Source organism: Saccoglossus kowalevskii, chromosome 19 (assembly GCF_978046115.1).
Source record: "Saccoglossus kowalevskii chromosome 19, keSacKowa6.1, whole genome shotgun sequence".
Lineage (NCBI taxonomy): Eukaryota > Metazoa > Hemichordata > Enteropneusta > Harrimaniidae > Saccoglossus > Saccoglossus kowalevskii.
In genome coordinates this window covers 13032853-13051795 of record NC_140659.1, presented here as the reverse complement: position 1 = coordinate 13051795, position 18943 = coordinate 13032853, and the positions used below count along the sequence as shown (strand labels likewise).

Below are 18943 nucleotides of genomic sequence, written 5' to 3'. Positions count from 1 at the left end.
GAGTTTTCAGTATCTTAGGGTGTCATTGAGTTAAAGATTGAGTTTTCAGCATCTTAGGGTGTCATCAAGTCAAAGATGAAATTTTCAGCATCTTAGGGTGTCATTAAGTCAAAGATTGAGTTTTGGGTATCTTAGGGTGTCATTGAGTCAAAGATGGAGTTTTCAGCATCTTAGAGTGTCATTAAGTCAAAGATGGAGATTTCAGTATCTTAGGGTGTCATTGAGTCAAAGATTGAGTTTTGGGTATCTTAGGGTGTCATTAAGTCAAAGATGGAGTTTTCAGCATCTTAGAGTGTCATTAAGTCAAAGATGGAGATTTCAGTATCTTAGGGTGTCATTGAGTCAAAGATTGAGTTTTGGGTATCTTAGGGTGTCATTAAGTCAAAGATGGAGTTTTCAGCATCTTAGGGTGTCATTGAGTCAAAGATTGAGTTTTCAGTATCTTAGGGTGTCATCAAGTCAAAGATTGAGTTTTCAGCATCTTAGGGTGTCATTGAGTCAAAGATTGAGTTTTCAGTATCTTAGGGTGTCATTGAGTTAAAGATTGAGTTTTCAGCATCTTAGGGTGTCATCAAGTCAAAGATGAAATTTTCAGCATCTTAGGGTGTCATTAAGTCAAAGATGGAGATTTCAGTATCTTAGGGTGTCATTGAGTCAAAGATTGAGTTTTGGGTATCTTAGGGTGTCATTGAGTCAAAGATGGAGTTTTCAGCATCTTAGAGTGTCATTAAGTCAAAGATGGAGATTTCAGTATCTTAGGGTGTCATTGAGTCAAAGATTGAGTTTTGGGTATCTTAGGGTGTCATTAAGTCAAAGATGGAGATTTCAGTATCTTAGGGTGTCATTGAGTCAAAGATTGAGTTTTGGGTATCTTAGGGTGTCATTAAGTCAAAGATGGAGATTTCAGTATCTTAGGGTGTCATTGAGTCAAAGATTGAGTTTTGGGTATCTTAGGGTGTCATCAAGCCATCAAATCATACAAAGGATTCTCTGATCGCTTCAACTGAACTTGGAATATAAAACATTATGTACTTCCTCGAATAGTTTTGTTTAGCACAAACCCATGGCAGAATTAAAACAGAAATGCATGACAAGATTTTATGTGGAATTCCAGTCATCACAAAAAGTAATTCTACAATTATGTTTCCATAAATTTTAAGAATAAGCAATGTGATGTTCAGTAAACACACAAGGTGTAACAATTACCCTTTGAAGAATAGCACCAGAATAATGACTTAATACGAATGTAACAGAACATGAGATTGGATGATTCTAATCTATTCCAATGTAAGTCAGATGATGTCAACACAAATCTTGGTGATGTCACCACAAGTGATAATGATGTCATCGCAAATCATGATTTCACCACAAGTGATGATGATGTCACCACAAATCGTAGTGATGTCACCACAAATCCCAATGATGTCACCACAAATTGTAGTGATGTCACCACAAATCCTAATGATGTCACCACAAATTGTAGTGATGTCACCACAAATCCCAATGATGTCACCACAAATCTTAATGATGTCACCACAAGACATTCATGACCCAGAAGACTAATCTTTATTTGTCACATACAAGGTCAATAGATCCATGCAAGATTGACATGAATAGTCAAGGAAGTATTCAAACAGAACCATTTTTATGAAGCAGAATAAAAACATAATTATCTCTCTCTTTCAGCATTTAGAAGACAAAAGTTTTTACCAGTAACCAATATGCATCTTTTCTTTATGGAAATCAAGTATCAGTCAATGTTGACCTCTAAATTTTTCAGTTTATATTTTGATACGATGTTTACAATTTGTTATTGTAATGTAATCTTTTCAACCATCCAGGGGTTGTTATGCAGTATCAAAACATTATTAAGGTTGTATGCGCGGAAATGCACTGCGCATACGTTCTGCGCATTTGAAGCAGACTTTCAAGATGGCTGCCACAACAAACAAGTACGCTTCGCGATCGCCGAATGCACGCAAATTTAAAGGATTTTTGACCGAGAAAGAGAAGAGAAGAAGATTGGCAGTTATCCAGGCGAACCGCCAACATAAGAAAGTTGCTGAAGTAGTTTTAGAATCAAATTCAGGTACGTACGTACGGTGTCAGTTTACGACGTAAACTTTGGTTGAGTCGTCTGCAACTGTTATCCACAACTCGAATCAATATATTTTCACATTTTATTTGTTTTTATGAACATCAGATTATGCTTATTTTGGGGGAAACAGTGTTTATTTTTTCCTAATTCCTGTTTCACTAAATACAGAAATTGTGATAAAAAAAATATTTGACAACGAAGTTTGTCTGTCGCGTCGTCTGCAGCTTTCATTAATTATGACGAGGTGCCTTCAACGCGAACTGGTAATTTTAACTATACGCACAAAACCCCCAATTTGAGGGCATGATTGTCCTCACACTTCCATATAACCAAGGGGATACAATTTTAACTATGAATAAACAGCATGTTCAAATATTTTCTATATTTTGCTGTTTTGAAATCCATATTTATTTTCCCAGTGTTATAAATTTAGAGCATTGAAATTTCATCTGTTTACTCTTCAGAAAAAAATTAACATGTAACATGATGAACTTGCGGCTGTGTTAAGGAAATTAAAATTAAAATACTTGCATATTATAGTAGATACTTGAATTTTATTTTTTCTATTTGTTATTGTGTCAAATATTTTTGTTCTAAATACATTGTAATATATATTTTTGGACATTTTCTCCCAATAAATGTTTTTTCTGAAAATAAGCCATGACCTAAAAATTATTGTTATTTTTCACATTATCTGAATGTGAGAGAGTTTCTGTTTTGCCTATGGCTCCTTTGGAAATGATGATTTTGGAATAATGGTTTCTTTTTATTTCTGTAAATATTCATACATTTCTTACGAATAGCACAGATAGTATGTTAACATCTTACTGTTGTCAATATCTGTTAGCCAGTATAGTAGTGCAAATTGCATGAAATTTATTTACATGATGACTGTAATGATAATCTGATTTATCTTTACAGAAGTTACTTCAGAAAGTGCTATAAATTGGAATGTTGGACGCAGAATAGTACAGCTGTCTGTTCTAGCTGAGGGATTAAAAGCCTGTGCTGTGTGTTGTGAACACCTTGTTCTGGTGGATTGCCAGGAGGAGAGACGATATGGTCTTGGTAGTGTACTGTATATACCTTGCCAGAGATGTGGTGCTGTAAACCATGTGTATACAGGTTCGACACATAGGAATGCCAAATCAAACCAAGGATTACCTATATTTGATGTAAATACCAAATTAGCCACCGGTAAGATTTACAGGCAAACTAAGGATTCATCTCAATTATTAACCTCTTATGGTCATATATTGGTGATCATACTTTTAGTAATGTAGGGCAGCAAAAACTAATCTTATAAAATGTTAATCTAAGTTGTTTCTTATTTCATAACATAGGAATGGTACACAGTGGAATGGGAGAGACTCATGTGAATAACTTCCTTGCCTCACTGAATATACCGGGTATACACCACAAGACATTAAAGAAAAGAGAAAGAGAAGCAGGTGTTGGTATTGAGAATGTTGCAAAACGACTGTGTGTTAAAGCTCTTACTGAAGAACAAAAACTTAGTTCACATGAAAATCAAGTTGATATTTCCTTTGATGGTGCATGGCAGCGCCGTGGCTCTGGCAAAGAATATAACAGTCTGTCAGGTCATGGTGCTGCTATAGGGGAAGCAACTGGTAAAATTATGGGATATGCTGTGCGTTCAAAGGGATGCAAAATTTGTGAAAATGGGGATATGAACACAAGAAAACATGACTGTCGTAAAAACTGGACAGGGAGTTCCAAAGCTATGGAAGGAGATATTGCTGTTGAAGTGGTAAAAACTATTAACAAAACTAGTGCTAAAACAGTATCTTTAACTATGGATGATGATACAACAACCATTCATAAACTAAGAACAGAAATTAACCAAGATATTGAAAAGAGACCAGATATGAACCACACCAAAAAAGGTCTAGGAAATAAATTATATGAACTTTCAAAAACTCACAAAATATTAACACCACGTGTTATCAAGTATTTTCAAACATGTTTTTCCTATGCTGTTACTCAGAACAAAGGTAGGCCAGCTTTAATCAATAAAAACTTGCTTGCCATTGTTCCCCATGCATTTGGATCTCATGAATCATGTGATCGTAAATGGTGTGGTTACCAACGTCAGCCAGATACTTACTGCCACAAACGTCTTCCATATGGTAAAGATCTTTCTGGGGTAGAATTGCGTAAAGATTTAAAATCTATTTTTGAAATTTATGCTGCATGTGCAAATAAACTTTCTCTTATGAGTTCAACACAAGCCAATGAAAGTTTTCATAACACTGTTGCTTCTAAAGCACCAAAAAACAGACATTACAGTAAATCAGAAAGTTTAAATATCCGCATTGCAGCAGCAGTTTCACAGAAAAATAGTGGATACACATATGTTTGTAGTGTTAACAAAGAAAATGGACTATCTCCTGGAATTGTTTCACAGGTGAGGGGAATAAAACTAGACAATAAAGCAAGAAAAAGAAAGATGCAGACAGAAAACAAAAAATACAAACTTAGACGTATACAATTAAAAGAGGAGCGAAACAAAAAATGTAATGCTACTGAGTTAAGAGAAGGTGACACATACAACACAAACATTGCAATTAGAAATGACATTGATATTACATGTATTCCTGAACCAGTTAATGCTCCTGTAAGTTTTCCAGTAAAAATACTTCAAGATTCTCCTGTTGTTGTATTTGATCTTGAAACAACATCATTTGGTATTGATTCCTCAATTTGTCAGATTGCTGCATCTTATGATGGTAAAATATTTGATGAGTATGTTGACCCCTGTCAGCCAATACATCCAGCAGCATCCAATGTAACTGGGTTGACATATACATGTGGTAAACTGTTTCATAACTTTAATTTAGTACCAACATTATCACAGAAAGATGCTCTTGAGAGTTTTATAGAATGGATTCCATTAAATTCTGTGTTAGTTGCACATAACTGTAAGAATTTTGATGCTAGGATTCTGGTTAGTTCTGTGCAAAGATATGGTCTTTTAGACAAACTGAAACATAAACATTGCTGCTTTTCTGATACGCTCTCTGTATTTCGTGAAATTTTACCACCTCGATCATCTTACTCTGAAGAAAACCTGGTTAATGATTATTTACACACTGAATACAGTGCTCACAATGCAAAACATGATGTACATATGCTTCAACAATTGATTGGTAAATGTAATGTTGACATCAGCCATATTAGTAAACATAGCTTCTCTGTTGATTTTATTATAGAAGCTCTTGAATTTCTATTGTGTAAAAAGAAAAATCTGTCTTCTCTTAGTCAACTAATAAGTAAGAAGGTAATTACAAAGTGTATGGCTGAGAAAATAGCTGCTTCTGGATTACAAGGGCAATGTAGTACTTTGTAAGGACTGTGTGAGGATTAGTTAACAAATAACACATCTATATTATAGGTCATATTTTGGGAAATCACCCAGGTAATCACTTCTGAACGTAATTTGGAAGTAAAAATTAATCCACTACACAGATCATCAACTACGATTAAGCGCACATGTTTTACAAACTGAAATGGGCATATATCATAAAATTAACATTACTGAAGCTGTCCGGTATGAGATACTAATGATATTGAAGGGAAACTAAATAGAGCCATATTTGATGTTATGTATATTAATTATAAATTTGAAAAAAAAAATTAAAAAATGATGATTATCTTCAGAGTTGTGATGATTTTAATTAATATGAGAAACCATAAACCTGCGAAGGACTTCCATCCACGCCATCTTGCCATAAAGAAAACGCCCTCATGAGGTATAAATAAGAAAAGCAACAAAGCATGAGGACGAAATAGTATCTGATTATATATAAACAACTTAGGGGGCCATAGTTGGCTGGATTGGTAAATTAACTTTCAGCCTAAGGAGTTTTGACTTTCACATTAATTTTATTTACAAGCGTATCAACACACCCACATGCAAATATTATGGTTGTGCAAAATGATCAAGACAGGTACATGTATTTTGTCTTCTATTTCTGTCCAACTGGTTTCGAAGAAATGCTGTTTCCAGTACTGCTCAATGCGTACAAATTATTTCAAAGTCTGAGTGCTGGAGTTTGCAATCTTCAGTTTGTAGGGTAGTGTGTGTCCATGTATTCCATAGGAATACCAAGCAGATTGTTTACCGACTTCCTCGTAATTTGAAATAAAACTATCATCCGAACAAGAAGCATCGTCAATGTCAGATAGACTCGCGTCATTCACATTGGACTGATCTAAATCTTTGCTAAGTTCACGGTTTACCGGGGTACTTCAACGCAAATTGGCATCTCATAGCCTGACATGTAAGCGTGAGTGGCGCCCTCGCTGGCCGAACGGCATCAGGCCCCACTTACACCTGACAGAATAGTGTATGTCTCAACGGCAAGATCAATACTTCGAATTCATAAAGTTACGCCTTGTTGCAATAAGTTTCAATGAATATTCATTTTGGTGGTCATGGTTACACTGCACCGAGGACACCAGCACCTTATCACAAATTATGTCAACAAATAAACTCTGCCGTGAATGGTTACTCTTTGATGACTGTTACTATTTGATGTTCCTGCAATTTGATTGGTGCTGTCAAAAAATCATTGGGGGAAGTGAAAAACTACACTAAAGGACGGTAGTATACATGTGTATATGGTCTCATATAAACAAAGATGGCGCCTTTGACTGTTGCGCAAGTCAACGAGTACAAAATGAGATGTTACAAAGCTTTAATTAGTATTTGTAAGTGATTGGAATGTGTTAAAGGAATCACCGGCAATAGTTGGTGTAAGTTGCGCCAGGTCAAAGCTCATACTTGAGATTTTCATTAGAAGAACGCATTGGATTGTGGGAAATTCAATGTTTACAAGTGTCACACACGCGCAGTGCAACAATTTCTTTTGTTTTTGTCATGGAATGACAAATTTGAGATCTTTATCCATTTTTAGGATACAGCTTCAATAAAGACTATTACTATACATCTGTACTGGGTATTTGCATCCTACCATATTAGGAAATGAAAAATTCAAAATATGGAACAATTACGCGCGTAAGCGTCTTCTAATAATACCGGTAAAAACAAACATGGCTGCCACCAGGGTTTGACCAGACCCACACAAAGAAGTTCGCTCAATCTGTTCTAAACATTTTAGATTTCGGCATTCCCATGATGTATCCTTGAGAGGAAAAGATGTATAATAATGAGGTTATTACGAGGATAATGCAAAGTATGCACTCAGACAGTACGCAGTCGCAACGACCTCCACTGCGCATCAGTTGATACTCCCGTTGTACTGTCTTTGTGCATACATTTTGGTATCCTCATGATAACCTCATATTATTATCAGTATTATAAATTCCCACAAATAATATGAACCAGAACTTTAACTGGACGACTAGGATACACAGTTTATGTTGAAGTTAAAAGTTCTGCCACAGAATTGTGCATTGGCAAACATGTGGTACTCCACTGACTGGATGACTTTCGTCGACAGCGATTGTCGCTGAGCTGCACGCTACAACTTTGTGTGCGATGTTGCTTGCTGGTCGTGGATTGACTGAGTCTTGGTTACCGGTTAAAATGTTGCTCTTTTGGCATTGGTAATTTTTATTTGGAACTGAGTAACGCCGCAACGTCGCCAGCAGAAACCTGGTATCTCGATGCTGATGGTTGCGGCTGCATAGTAATCGCTGATTTCACTGCTGGTGGATCTTCCGAGAGCCCTTCAAGGTATATAAAACTCAGTTTCCAGGTGGTCAACATACATTAAGTTCTCGCAATCGTAGTATTCCATGTGATGTACACCTAACACGCCAAAAATGTTGCGTGATGATTTGAACCGGACAAAAATAGCAGACGAAAATGTGTTTACAAAATAAAAATAGTTCGGTAGCCGATGGAAATACCATGTTCATTTGCATAACGACTGTGAAAATACCGAAAACATTATTGCATGGGTGATATCCAAATTAGTTTTTGTCAAAATAAGTGACTAAAGGTACCATTACTGTTGTTCAAATTTCATTTCACTCGGCAAGTATATTCATGTACCCCACGTGAAAAATATCGTACTTCTTAATATTGTTTATTTCTGCTATGTTTCAAAAAAACGGTACTCCTGAAGGGACTACTTTGTTTGGTCTCAGACCTCATTTGCATATGAGGTGTGGAAATACCGATTTTGATTTCAGGGACGAATCAAAATAAACTGCAGTACATATGTAATAATGATTAGTACTTACTTGATTGATCATTTTAATGCCAGAATTAAAACAAAGATATACACTAATTTGCATCCAAAGATGTTCTATACAGCGAGTACACCATAACTTGCAGTAAATTGAAGGTGACTGACGTAATCATCAATCATGATATTTGAATCCCCTTTTGGTTTCTTACTTAGTGGTTGTATTTGAAAAAAGAAAAACAATGAATTATTTAAAGGGTCGATGAACATGTGTAACAAAGATCGAAAACCCGCAGTTAACTGCACCTTGAACGCGTTTGAGTCACCACCCACGCATAATTATTATTTTAGTTGCTAGACTTGCATAGTTAAATTGCAGGGCGGCATTGGATAATCAGCATTATACACTCGCCCGCACGGCTAATGCAAACCACTGTTTGTACTACTTTAAAACATTTCTATATCATAGAGTGCACACGTGATGTATTAGAGTATTACTATTGTGTAGACTACCCCAGACCATTCGTCCCGGTGTTATCGCTATCACCACACGAGACTCCAGCTTGTCTCCTATACAATTTTCCTTCCGCCCACTTAATTTTAATATTCATATGACCTTTGCACTGACATCGATAGCCAATCGCATTCGACCGCGGACGTCACTCTAAATAAACAACTGAATAAATTAATATACCATATTTGGAAGATAGCGGGTAAATTCAACGTTGTTGGTGTGTTCCTTCGGGTTCCGAAGTCGCACGAAACGAGTTCATGTTCCGTTATCTTTCGCAAGTAAAACAGGTCGATATGTATTAAACATGGCATTTGTTTTCTTGTTTTAACCCCCTTATTACGCAAGCTTCCGTCGAAGTGGTGTTTTTTTCGACGATTTGTGGCATGTTGCAAAACGAACGAAACATTGCGGCATTCTTAGCGGTGGATAAGGGATCGACTATGTCGTCACATTTATGTCTCGTTTGAAAGAGAATAAACAACCGCTCAGAAAAATATGCCTGCCCGACGTCCAAATTTCAAAAGGATGTTCGATTTGCAATGACGACTGTTCATATGTACTAGGCGACGTTACTAATTACTACTAGGGTCGGTGTTTGCATTAAGAATTATAGAACAAAAGATCAGCAAAGCGGTGCTTTTGTCGGCGATTTTGTCAAAGGGAATATTGATAAAATGTTGCAAAACAGAATCGCGAGTTGGGTGAAAAATTGCGCCGGCGGCATTCTCAGCGATGGCGACACCCGAGAAACACCGTGTCACGGTGCATTCGTGCATCAGTACACCGAAGAAATACATACATATTGTTGCGGACGACTATTGTAAACTGTGTTCGTGTAGTCTTCGAGTTTGTGGACAGTTAAAGTCGTGTGTGAATTTATTCAAGCCAGGAAAAGCAGGAGGGATAACTTATGGAAATCGTCTTTCCAATTTGATCCAGTGCGACGTTGTGAAAGGAGCGACTCTGTCGTCTCATCTATGTCTAGTTTGTAAGAGAAAGATTGATAGCGCAGAAAAATCCGCCAATAATGTAAAACAGTGGCGTGAAATTGTCAGTCATTCTAATATCTCCCAACCTGTGAACGAAAGGGTTAAGCGTGCTGCCTTGAAATCGCCTGCCCGACCACGTTCAAGTTCAAAACGACGTTTCATAACTTTCTCACATTCAATTTGCAATGATGACCGCAGTTCAAATGTACTTAGCGACAATTTCCTTAGAAATCATTTTGATTTGATTTATGGATGGCGAGCACCGACACTCCGATCCGATGAACTAATCAAAACTAAAATGGCGCGTGTCACGTGACTTTGTTTACTAAAGATAGCGTGGGCGTTTGATTGACACTCAACTCATTAGTATTCCACCAATCACAGCTACATCTACTTTCTGGATGTGCGCAGTCAAATTGTATAGGAGACAAGCTGGAGTCTCGTGTGGCGATAGCGATAACACCGGGACGAATGGTCTGGGGTATGTGTAGACAGACATATGTTTATAATAAAACAAAATACTAGAGAATAACAAACAAGACCTGTTTACTGGATAATTAATTAATTAAGCTACTGCTTAAATTAGATAGATAACCAGGCAATGGAGTTAAAAAACTTTGTGGCTCGACAGAAAATTTGATGGACTCAGTGATTGGTAATTTAATTCAAACACAATTATAATTATTATTAGTCTTATTGCTTGGGATATAAATACCAAACACCTCTACATACTAGCTGTGTCTTTGCCAATATGTAACGGCTTATGAAGGTATACAATATTTGACTGTTTTGTACATGTACAAGAGTTTTATGGTACAGAGAAACAATATAGGCAACAAATTATAATAAAATGAAAACGCTGTCCACAACTGATATGAAGATTTATTATCAACTGATACCTAAGTTTAACTGACCTAAATCAACTGAATCAACTAGGGCTTTACTTAAACTAAGCCAAGTCAACTGACCCCCTCCCCCCAATTCAACTAACCCCCTAGTTAAACTCGCCTTGACTGTAGTGAGGCTCCAAGTCAACTGCCCATCTAGTTAAATTAGCCCTTAAGTCAACTGACCCCGAAAACTGACCAAATGTGTCCCATAACCTGGTCAATATTTTGGTCATGGTAAATCAATTTAATTTAAAAGCTATGGGATCTGGTCAATTCAACGATATTGTAACGGCTAGATGGGATCTACCACTGGTTTGCCAAGATGGGTGGGTGGGGGTAGTTCCCCGTGCAGCTGGCAGTACCATGGGGGCTTAGCTCATGTCAGTACTTCGATGGTTATAGTCACGATATTTCACATTGTAGACGACGATTTAACATGCTTCGAGTCTCAAATATTCTAATACAATACGACCAGTGTACCTTTTAGAAATATAGGTAGTATACTTACGACTAAAAATCCGACTTTGGTGAGCGACTAATACCCATAAATGCAGAGACAACTGAGCCACGGCCACTGAGCCACGACCTTAGACAATGAACACAAAATGGAAGTTTGAACAACACTGCCCTCTATAGACGGGGTATGATAATAACTTTGTTTGAATACCGAAAACGTAAGTATTATCTTCATTGCAATGATGGGAAGGAACAACACAGTGTAAATAAATGGACAAACAAACATTTAAATTACATTCATAAAAATGTATATATAATGTGTATCTAATGCATGTAATAATGTATGTGATATTATTATTTTGTAGTTTTAACTGAGGCAGCTGTTAGACTGCTTTTAACGCTTTCCTCTTTTTTTGTGAAGCAATTTATCAACATAGTTTGATACCTCAGTTAGTGTTTTTATTTTCCAGAATGAATGTTAGTTTTTTCATCTGCTTTGTATTTAAGACAAGAGTCTTACCGGAAGTCCCACATGGAATGTTACTCTAATAGTTGTTGAATCGCCTCATTACGCGTTTTTGTTTATAAATTATTATGCCCATAACACCGGGTATAACAAGTTGAGACAAATAATTGATACATTACGAACATTGTTTTTCAACCTTTGTGAAAATTGGTCCTAAATGATTATATTGTTACACCCAATATATCAAATCTGCACATATAGTGTCTCTTTGTTTAACATAAATTAATTTAAAGCGCGGTGATCGTCGCACAGCGCGTGTTCGAATTTCATGTAAATAAACAATGTATTTTACACGCGTTGTATACGTCGCTATGAGTCCCATATCGAATAGGACGCGGCACGACGACTGCCGCCCTTTAATTTTCAGGGATTACAAGTAAGCTCGATGGTACAGCAAACATCCTGAATTATTTGTTCATATGTCACATCCCTCTTTCATGAAGTCTATGCGGCAAATCACTAAACATTGGCACATAAGCTTGAACGTAAGCACACATATGTATAGGGGAAATGGTGTGAACAGACACGTATGTTATCACTACCCTCAGATACTATTAAACCTCTGTCAGAGACAAATCTACCGCATACATGATGCACACTGGAACTTTGAGATTTTCGATTTACCACAGTGGGACTGTGGATTTACGTATTTTTGTTTGCGAGCATTACTTAAGCTCAGATTTGATCTGTCATTTTTTTTTTAAATCCACAAATCTGATCTTAGTATCTTATTACTGATTAAATGTGCATAATATTTATATAGAATTTTAGGGCTAAATGTAAAGAGAAGTTTTTTTTACATTTTTTGGCCTTTACGTTTAGTATTTTTGCCATATTTTGCACTTTTACGCTACATGTTTATTTGCGTTAAAATTTAATTAGCTTATCAAAATTATTCGCCATAATTTTAAACACATTGTTACCGCGCAATATGCATTGTTACAGCCAGGGTTTATATCCATAGTCAAAATAAGTCATTTCAGTGATAATACAAGAAAAGTAATTGTTGGTTTATGTGCGCTTCGATTGGAGAAGATGTGTTTCTAATAAAGCAAATATAACACATTGATGTGAAATGTTTTGAAATAATTGGGAAAGTGAATTTCACGAAGACACGAATGCCTTTATATAACATGCTTTCGAATGTTTTATAAATTTAAAATCAATGATGGTTGAAAACAACTTGATTGATGTATGTCAGTCATAAGTCTTCAAAACATTTTTTTTTTTAATTCAGAAAATGTTCGACGCGATTTGGAACATCAAAAAGTATCTTTAGAAAAATAAAATATATAGCAATAAACAGTTTAACCGTTCTATCGTATGTGGCGCTCTTCACTGTTATGGTAAAGCGCCAACAAATAAGTGATGTGTAGGTTCCATACTGATACGCGCAACGAGAAGCAAAACCTTGTTGTTTATATGCTCACAGTAAAATTCGACCAACTTCAATGAATATTGAATTTACATTTCAATATTTGTCTTGTCTCTATGACAACCGTCATTATCAATGTTGATACAACAGTAATACATGATATATATTAAACAATGCAAAAAATCTTATAATAGCAGTGGTAGCTAAAAAAAAATTCAGACATCGAGGAGACGAAAAATTGAAAAATAACTTTTTCGAAATTAAAATGTCCAGGACAACATTACAGCCTAAGTTTTGAAACCACACCAACATGTTGGTGCCAAGAATTGTAATGACGTCACATGTTTGACTCACACGTTCTTTAGTAACTTAGAACAAGAATTAGCAAATATTATCTACTATATATGTCTTCTGGGAAAGACGTACTTCTACTGGACATTTGAGTTACGTAAGCGGCGCATGCGCAGTTCACATACGATGTGGATGGATGCTATATGCGTTTTAACAAATCTGAGACAAGATAAGATAAAAAACATATTTTTAATTCACATTATTTAATTACCATATATATATATATATAATATATTTACATTATAATTTCCTAAACGACCACAACCACTGAAATCTACTGAACACCAATGCAACGTGTACATCTGGATTTTCATTAGAATACCTACTCAGGCCACCATCGACATCGACATTCAATTGAAAATGGAAATCTATCTTATTAAAAATCACTGGCAGATTTCATTCCGGCTAAAATCGAGAGTCGAATATTTCTGTATAGTTTAGTTCTATTACAGCAGAATATACGGGTAATACTATCATATCATTTCTCCATTTATAAGCAACATACAACAACTTATTAATATCTTGAGCACATGTATAACACTAATGCATGAATCGCACAACATACAATACTAAAGACTGGGTTGTGTTTTAAAAGGGGCAGAAGTAAAATCATCCCATTGTCAAGTCAGATTTTTCGCCAAGCACATATACATTTTAAACACACTTGTTAAAACACGATGTACAGAAAAAGATTGGTGTCAAGGCATATGTTGTGATAGAACCATAGCACAGCAAAACAGTAATAAAACTAATGTTTATCATAAAATAAGTGCTCAAAGATTTGTTGATTATATGTTCATTTGGTTGGTTAGTGACATACAGTACAAAACCTGAATCAAACACACATCAATTTCTTAGTATTTATATATGTTGGTGATTTCACATAAATTTGTGTCACAGCATTGCACTATTACAATAAATACGATAAAAGTGAAGATATTCAAAAAATTATACAACTTTTTTTATTAATATTCTTTCTTGATTTGACAAATAATATTGACATGTTCAAAACAATTCTGACAAAATTTGTAAACTCTTTGTCGTCTTTGTTAAAAGAAACACACATTTGTTTGCTATATTTGTGGATTTCGATGCGCATGTTATTATATACGTATACTCATTAACTAGTGAGCTATTTCGCATCTTGTTTGTTTGTTTGCTTGTTGTTTGTTTTCAGCGCACGTTAGCACTACGTCACTCAAAACTAACATTCGCTATTCCAAGGTTTGTGTGAAAAAAATTAAAGATTATTTTAGCGATAACAACACGATATATTACGAAAAAAGACCCCAAAAATGGTGCATTTAATGAAGTGCTCTGACGTAAATATCACGTGACTCTAATCCCCGATATTGTTCTATATTATTCGCTTTCTACAATCTAATTGCGATTGTGGACAGGTGAGTAAAAAACTGACACTTATTAATAACAAACAGCTTAAATTGTTCACCAGAGAGCCTTTATCATTTGAATATCTCCAACTAAATTTCGCACAAAAAAAATTGAAATGATTTGAAGAATCAGAATGATTCCTATGACGACAGTTATGATTATAATGTTCTGTAATAACCAAAAATGTATTAGATCCACACACCCCTCGATCCAAATGTAGTTATGCCATTGGACTTCCGGTAATGCACGAATACCGTAACCGCATTGCTTGTTATTAACGCCGCCGTCTTCTTCCGGTCGGCAACAAGAGTGCGGCACACCACACGCCATTACAGCAGGCGACGAACAGTTGAAATATCTGAAAACAATTAATATTATTTTATTAATTGTCGTGTTCAATGTACGTAAGTATGTGACGAGATGAGACGAGAATATTACAATCACGCCGTCTGACCGGCGTTTCTCTGATTGCGCAATAATATTGTTAAAGGGCGGTGGTCGTCGCGCCGCGTTCTGTTCGATATGGGACTCATAGCAACGTGTACAACGCGTGTAAAATACATTGTTTATTTACATAAAATTCGAACGCGCGCTGCATTCATGTTTCCCGTGTCAAATGTGGCACATATTCTAGCGAAAGAATTGATATGCTTTAGATTGCTCGCAAACAAAAATACGTAAATCCACAGTCCCTGTATAGACTATGGACTGTGGTAAATCGAAAATCTCAAAGTTCCAGTGTGCATGTATGCGGTAGGTTTATCTCTGACAGAGGTTTAATAGTATCTGAGGGTAGTGATAACATACGTGTCTGTTCACACCATTTCCCCTATACATATGTGTGCTTACGTTCAAGCTTATGTACCGATGTTTAGTGATTTGCCGCATAGACTTCATGAAAGAGGGATGTGACATATAAACAAATAATTCAGGATGTTTGCTGTACCATCGAGCTAACTTGTAATCCCTGAAAATTAATGGGCGGCAGTCTTCGTGCCGCGTCCTGTTCGATATGGGACTCATAGCGACGTCTACAACGCGTGTGAAATACATTGTTTATTTACATGAAATTCGAACACGCGCTGCGCGACGACTACTGCACTTTAAGTATATATGTGACCGTGACGCCCAATCCCGACCGTGACGGACTCAATAGAAACAGTCTGAAGGTATCAATGGTGCCAGTATATTTTGAACTTGAAGTAGTATTTCGATGTTTTTAAAATATATCATTACAGGAAGATAGCTTACACATTGTTATCCCAGTCGTCAGGGTGATTGGCTCCACAGCATTTCAAACTAGTCTGCATCTCATCCAACAGAAAGTTAATATCAGGATCCTCTGAAATTAAACATTGGTAGAACAGATATTTGATTGCTTTCTCTTTATCGATTGATTTTCTAAACAAAATTTACCTTCTTTGAGCGCTATATTCAGTTGTTTCCCGATAATTTTTCTTATTTACGCGTATTTTCTATATCTTCTTAGTTAATTTTGAACCAAATGGACTTAATTTTCCGTTGGCTTTGTTAAAAAGTTTTGAAAAAAAAAATATGACAAAAATTATGTTTGTTTTTATTATTTTTGAATGGTGACAAAAGTATGCAAATATTTATTCAATATTTATCTGAACTCTGTGTGTTTGTAGTCAGGTGTCAAAGTAGATATTGAGAGGTGTGTAATGATTATAGGTAGAGGGCGCACTACTCACCAGTGTAATCGTAGATGGCGTTCTCTATCCAATCTTCAATCAAATCACCCACTTCATCCCTATAAACGAATGCCAGCACTACGGCAGTTATCTCCAATATCATAATCACACCCAAAGCTAAACAGAAGAAATTAAGTAAGCACGTGTTCTCACGTAGAGCGCCAATACATCCTGAAAACGATACAATGAAAATCACACTTCCTAGTGCAATGAACATCCACATCGGGTCAACAACTAATCCTGTGATCTCGTCGATGGTGGCGCTCTGTTTGCTGACAAGACCCCACACGCCAAATGCAAGAAGAAAGGTACCGATCACCCAGAAGACGAAGTTGTAGAAAAATATGCTGTATTTGACGCATTTGTTGACATCGCCTTGCTGCTGTCGTGCTCGCTTCTTTTGAGATGATGACATTGTAGAATTGATGGTTGTCCTGGAAACAATAACAAGTCAATATAAATGAGTCAATACACACCGTAGAAATGTATTTTAAGGCCTATGATCAATCAATCAATACATTGATCGACCGATATCAGTATGACGAAACACGAAACTTTATGACCAGATTCATAAACCTGACTCTAAGATCTAATAACCAGAATGTTATCACTTATTTTCAAACGTATAGTTCTCAATGACGATGGCACGAATCCATCTGTATTCTTGTTGGTACTACTAAACCTGAACTTTAGAAAATTTAAACTTGATGTAAAATATCTTAAAGTTTTTTTCTATGGTAGAACATTTGGATCTATTCCAGTCAAAATTAACATATTGAAACTTATTCAAAATAGGAATTGTGTTCCTGTATCTTGTTATTAGCAGTTTAGTTACACGAGAAACGATATCCCACGGTGACCGTCGTTTCTTTCTTTCATTTTCTCCTAAAAGTAACAATTCTACAATTGATTAAATATTAATTGATTATTAACTTGCTGATTTCACTTCGGATTTGTAGTTTGTTTCAACTCTGCATATCCTGCAATTATACTGTCATAGAGGAAAACACACAGTATGAATTAAGATATTTTACCATAATGTTTTGTTAATCAACATTTTCGCATTTTTAAACACAATTCCAGATTTAATTTGACGCCATGTTAACCTGAACAAGGTTAACTGATGATTTCCAATAGATAATATCACTACATATAGGCAGTAAGTCGTAATATCACACTGTGACGCGAATGACCATTGACACAGTTGGGGGGGGGGGGCAAACATGGTGCCGCGCCGTGTTTCTGTGGCGTCGACTGGCAAAGAAAGGACGAGACCTGGGGACGGCAACAATTCTCTAAAAAGGCGTCTGTGACGAACGCCAAGGAAAGAACTCGTTTGAGGACAAATTTCTGGATCATAATGGAAAAAAAGAAATATAAATATAAACAACATAATGAAGTCACGTGAGTAACTCATTTTTAAACAAACTCAACTTTGATCGTGTACGCCATGTTGACCTCGGTAATAAGCTAAGGTAATGGGTACAACCCATCTAAACGTTTCAGTAGAAGGTGGGAATAATGCTATCAAGTAAATATAGTAAATATAGCACATAGTAAATATACAGGATACAGAATAAATGTCGAGTATAAAACAACGAAGCTCACATACCTGTGATATATATTATTTTAAATAAATGAACCGTTATGTTCCAAAGGTCAGGCAGCGTTTACAAAATCATACTCACAGTCCGGATAGTTTTCTGACGTCACAGTGAGTTTGGTTTTAGTTTGAGAGACTAGTCAAGACGATTAAATAACAAAACAACTTTTTGTATGTATAATATACGTGGATGTATAAATAATCAAGTTGGACGGTACTCCGCAGGCCAGATTGCAGGTGTGGTGTAGGATTAATGGTTAACAGATACGATGACATCATGTGATCGTATCATGCACCGTTGGCAACATCGTGAAGTACCGTGGATTGCGGGTATCGCGGTATCACCATCACAGTGTGGTTTGTTTTGTTGTGATTCAGAATACCCAGTTACAAACGGACAATCACCGAACTACATTTCACACTGAACCACACGACAAATACACGAACATGTGTCATGTTTTAGCCGTTTACAGTTGTTTTGTTAGTAAAAAATGTCTTATTTTATAAGCTCGGTGAAAAATGATATGCTGTAATAATAACATTATTAAGAATTACTATTTTTTTAATGTTTTATCATGAACATGAAACGTGTTCCTAAAATGTCACTTTTTGCATTTTTTCTGACACAAATATATTTCCTGGATGGAAAGTTCAAAAAATGATAACTTATGTCATCATCAAGAGTGTGACACTCTTGAAACGAAATGTTGGGATAATTTGTTTGCTAAAAACTGAACAATAAGAAACATAATATGAATTGAATACGCGACATTGGACAGCAAATGACATTGGACAGCAGACGACACCATATGCAATCAATTTTACAAGCAATGTTTGAATTTGTTCTGATCTGATATG

At 36.0% G+C, this 18943-nt stretch overlaps 3 protein-coding genes across 3 annotated transcripts in view; 1 reads left to right on the top strand and 2 right to left on the bottom strand.

Moving 5' to 3' along the window:
* The window catches only part of LOC100373948 (kelch-like protein 2), a 38753-nt gene extending 27483 nt beyond the window's left edge, over nucleotides 1–11270 (bottom strand). Inside the window, exon 1 of the mRNA XM_085493908.1 lies at nucleotides 11179–11270. The gene's annotated coding sequence lies outside the window, so the exon portion shown is untranslated. The remainder of the gene's footprint in view (nucleotides 1–11178) is intronic.
* Nucleotides 1872–5778, top strand: LOC146730293 (uncharacterized). The gene is made up of 3 exons (XM_085493907.1): nucleotides 1872–2089; nucleotides 3020–3295; nucleotides 3442–5778. Exons 1-3 carry the CDS (start codon nucleotides 1879–1881, stop codon nucleotides 5466–5468), a joined length of 2514 nt encoding a protein of 837 aa, XP_085350033.1. The 5' UTR covers nucleotides 1872–1878; the 3' UTR covers nucleotides 5469–5778.
* Nucleotides 11271–14309: 3039 nt separating the features above from the next.
* Nucleotides 14310–18334, bottom strand: LOC100373797 (tetraspanin-17-like). The gene is made up of 4 exons (XM_002730440.4): nucleotides 18095–18334; nucleotides 16483–16916; nucleotides 16022–16112; nucleotides 14310–15128 (listed from the first exon to the last, which is right to left on the bottom strand). The coding sequence occupies exons 2-4, from the start codon at nucleotides 16895–16897 to the stop codon at nucleotides 14825–14827; spliced, it is 810 nt and encodes a 269-aa protein (XP_002730486.2). The 5' UTR covers nucleotides 16898–16916; nucleotides 18095–18334; the 3' UTR covers nucleotides 14310–14824.
* Between the last annotated feature and the right edge of the window lie 609 nt (nucleotides 18335–18943).

Coding starts and splice junctions, on each gene's coding strand:
- LOC146730293 (XM_085493907.1), top strand. CDS start 1,879: ATGCGCGGAAATGCACTGCGCATACGTTCTGCGCATTTGAAGCAGACT. Junction 2,090..3,019: donor AGTTTTAGAATCAAATTCAG/GTACGTACGTAC, acceptor TTATCTTTACAG/AAGTTACTTCAGAAAGTGCT. Junction 3,296..3,441: donor AAATACCAAATTAGCCACCG/GTAAGATTTACA, acceptor TTCATAACATAG/GAATGGTACACAGTGGAATG.
- LOC100373797 (XM_002730440.4), bottom strand. CDS start 16,897: ATGTCATCATCTCAAAAGAAGCGAGCACGACAGCAGCAAGGCGATGTC. Junction 16,113..16,482: donor CGCCATCTACGATTACACTG/GTGAGTAGTGCG, acceptor GTTTAATTTCAG/AGGATCCTGATATTAACTTT. Junction 15,129..16,021: donor GACGACTGGGATAACAATGT/GTAAGCTATCTT, acceptor AATTGTTTTCAG/ATATTTCAACTGTTCGTCGC.